The sequence below is a fragment of the Mercenaria mercenaria genome, chromosome 18, assembly GCF_021730395.1.
Source record: "Mercenaria mercenaria strain notata chromosome 18, MADL_Memer_1, whole genome shotgun sequence".
Lineage (NCBI taxonomy): Eukaryota > Metazoa > Mollusca > Bivalvia > Venerida > Veneridae > Mercenaria > Mercenaria mercenaria.
Window position 1 is genome coordinate 47,821,681 of NC_069378.1, and position 3,911 is coordinate 47,825,591.

The 3,911-nt window shown below is 34.0% G+C and overlaps 1 protein-coding gene across 1 annotated transcript; it reads right to left on the reverse strand.

Moving 5' to 3' along the window:
- Window positions 1–3,022: 3,022 nt before the first annotated feature.
- Window positions 3,023–3,694, reverse strand: LOC123538184 (substance-K receptor-like). The gene has a single exon (XM_045322150.2). The coding sequence runs from the start codon at window positions 3,692–3,694 to the stop codon at window positions 3,023–3,025; it is 672 nt and encodes a 223-aa protein (XP_045178085.2).
- Between the last annotated feature and the right edge of the window lie 217 nt (window positions 3,695–3,911).

Genomic DNA, 3,911 nt, shown 5'->3' on the forward strand with positions numbered 1-3,911 from the left:
AATAGTAGATCTCCCTTTTCTAAATCCAAATTGAGCATCAGATAAAATACAATTTTCTTCACAATAATTACTTATTCTCTTATTCACAATAGAAGTAAAAATCTTTGATAGACAACTTACTAAAGTTATTCCCCGATAGTTATTTACATTGTTTTTGTCTCCCTTTTTGTGAAGAGGAACGATTACTCCTTCACACCAATTTTCTGGAAAATAACCGCTATCAAGTATTTTATTAAATATATCACATAAATGAGACGACAAAATGTCTACTGACTCGATAAAATATTCATTTAATAAAAAGTCATTTCCAAATGCCTTACTTCTTTTCAGTAATTTCACAGCATCTACAATTTCATTAACAGATATTGGCTGATCTAAAATTTCATCAGCATCATCAGTACAATCAAAATCATGAGTAGAAGAAAAATCTTCAGACTCCATATTCACATACTGAAAAATATCATTTCCTAGCTCGGAAAAATATTTGAAAAAAGATTCAATAGAAAGGCTATTTTTGATAGTACTTTTCCTCTTAAAGTATTTCCAGAACTCCTTTGGCTTAGAAAGTCTCAAGTTTTCAATTTCTTTTACTTGCTTAAAGTTATAACATCTACGCTTTTTCTTAACCATAGTTTTGTATCTAGACTTTAACAAGCATAGTATCTCCCTATGCGTTGTAGATTTGTAAGTGTTATAATTAGACAAAGCCTCTATATACAGCTGCCTAGAGCGTTCACATTCATGATCAAACCATGGTTTATGTTTTACAATATTTGTATCACTAAATGAAACATTTTTATTTACTGTAGTATCCTTCCGAAACAAAGGATCCGCAACATCATGCAAAACTGACGTAAAGTCGGTCAACATATTATCAATTGATATTCTACTATTTAAATCAACATTTCTTGTCAAGTTATTTAAATCAGGTAGCTTTGCTATAAGCCTAGATCTGAAATCGTTTTTAAGCTCTGGCGACCATTTATAATTAACATACGTTTCATTTTCATAAGAATTACATTCAATAAACGTGTTGCAATACAAATTAAAAGAAATAGGACAGTGGTCACTCCATTCATTAAAATCATGAACCATAAAATCACTCAGCTTAGAAAAATTACAAGATTTTGTCAACAAATAGTCAATAACAGACGACCCTAGCCTCGAGAAAAACGTATAATTGCCGATCATATGATCATGATATAACCGACCGTTAGCTATGCGAACTCCCGTGCTTTTACATAAATCAAGCAATCGACAACCAAATGCATTACATGTATTATCACTTGAGGCCCGTGCTAAGGGTTCATCCGGTAAATAATCATCAGAATCTAGATCATCAATGATCGAATCAAATACAATGTAATCATTTCTCACACCAACACGACTATTCCAGTCCTCAACTAAGTATATATCGCCATCTTTATCAAAGTCAAAAATATCATTTTGAATAATATCAAACAGATCTACATTACAAACTGTGTACGCAGGGGAATCATCACACCACAAATATACACCACCAATATAAACGTCTGATTTAAAATTAAAGAACTCTTTATCTAATTTTAACCACAATACAGTGTCATAATGATTGCGTATAATTTTTATCCCATCTTTTAAAGATTCTTTATAATATACAGCAACGCCACCACTAGATCTTCTCGCGTTACGATGCTGAAACTTTCTATAAAAATTAATAGATTCATAACCATTTATATCAATGTTACTATTTTGATTTGCCCAGGTTTCATATAAAAATATTATGTTATATTCACTTATAACTTTAAGAAAGTCTTCGTTAGTCTTCTTATCCACAGTCAGACCATTCACATTCCACGATAGCACACTCAGGTCACCCTCCGCGTAACGCTAATTCTCATCACCCTTGTATGGCTTACCATCAATAAACAAGGTGTCATACGAGATCTTAGCCCTCGACCCCTTGCTACGCGCCTCCTTCATTATAGGAACAAGTCTCCTTCTTTTATCAGACACTTCCTTAGGGAACTGTTCATGAATAAAGTAAGGTTTTCCCTTCAGAGCACTCCCTGCCTTCCTCACAAGTTCGCGTTCCTTAAATAGGTTAAACTTGGCGACAATAGGCCGACATTTTCCAGATCGTTTCTCGCCCATTCAAAGTACTCTCTCAAATTTCATATCCGCCACTAAGTCACTAGCAATTTTCATTTTGTTGACTAGGAAGTCACGGACAACCGATTCGGCATTTTCCGTAACCCCCGTATGGGCCTCTTCAATGTTTCCAAACACTAGATTATTTCTCATGGATTGAGATTGGACGTAGACTAGCTCGTCATTCAATTGTTTATTTTTTACTTCTAATTCTTGTACTTTTGATGTTATAATGCCTAAATTAAAATCAGCACTTTCGACCCTTTCTTCCACTGAAGTAAGTCTATTTCCAGTTTTGATTTTTTCATCATGCATAAGTGTCCATAGTTTTGACATTTCCTTCTCAAAGTAAACTTGATCAGTTTCTTTCAAATATACTAATACTATTACCAATATCCAAGAATGTATATAAAAACTTTCACATTAATCCAGCATTTTCAGGTTTTATTTCTATTTTATAAGCACTTTTCAAATTCATGACTGTGCGCCATTGTATGACCTTTGACCTTTTTTTTAGCGTTTTGATGATACAGCTGTTCATAAACTCGATATGCATGATGAAATATTTAGAAACACTACCTGAAATACTGTGAACTTTTACAGTTTGAGCTGTAAAGGGAGGTAATAAAAAGCTATGAGTTCAATAAAATTGTATACTGTGTTAAACAATATTCAAACCTTTGACAAATATTAGAGAAAACAGTTACTGAAATAGGATTTAACAAGAAATAAATATATTTCATGTTCGTGATAAAAAAGTGGTAGTCACATTATAAATAAAGGCATTATGATCCTTTGTTAATTCATATCGGGTAGATAGAAGCTGAATTTCAATCTATTACTTCAGTTGTTATTAAATAATTGCATCATATTGTTCTGGTTGGTAATATAACTAAGTTATATGCTGAATATTTATAACTTCTCTTTGAATTCTCGCCCTTTGTGCAAATCCACTAAACTTATGACTAAGTTCCATCACAAGTTGTTTCCATTCCTGTTTGAATAAAGTTCCACTGACAAAATACAGGAAAAAATTAAACGTGAAGTTACTGTAAACCATCATGATAACTACAGCATTGATCAGTTGATGTTTAGCAAACGAATGGTCATCTAATTTCTCCAGACCGCTTTGCACTACCATGTATACACTGTACGGCAAGGTGGTCACCAGAAATACACCACTAATCACAAACAATATCCTCGTTGGCGATTTTCTTCTCGGAATATGTCGAGTGTGGGCGCCGCTGGTTTCGGAATGCACGCGTCTTAATCTAAACTTTTGTTGCAAAAGTGTCACAGCGATGATAATGTTTCCGAATATAATAATAAATATTGGAATAACATTTAGGAAAAGAAGGACTAGAAGTGCCCACGTGTTGGAGTAGAACATGTCATATTCGCTGGAAGAAACAACACATGCGTAGGATTTTACAGATTCCGTTGAGTTTGATTCAACAGACATGTCCACTTCAACCAGACGAAACCCAAATAGTAAATGGCTTGTAAATATTATCATCACAATAAGCGCCGTCGTTGAAGCAATTGCGGCAAACCTCGGAGTCATCTTTACTGTGTCAGATATGTGTGGTTTAATAAGAATAACCCTTTCAAATGTTAACAAAACAAGCAACCATACAGAAAAACCACCTGAAGTCATTGTCAAAAAACTGACCGTTTTACACATAAATGTTGTCGTGTTCGATAAGCGTATACCTTTAATGTTTTCATACGTATCAGGCACGGCACCTGTCCACAAAACAACGAGGTCAGACCCGGCCAAG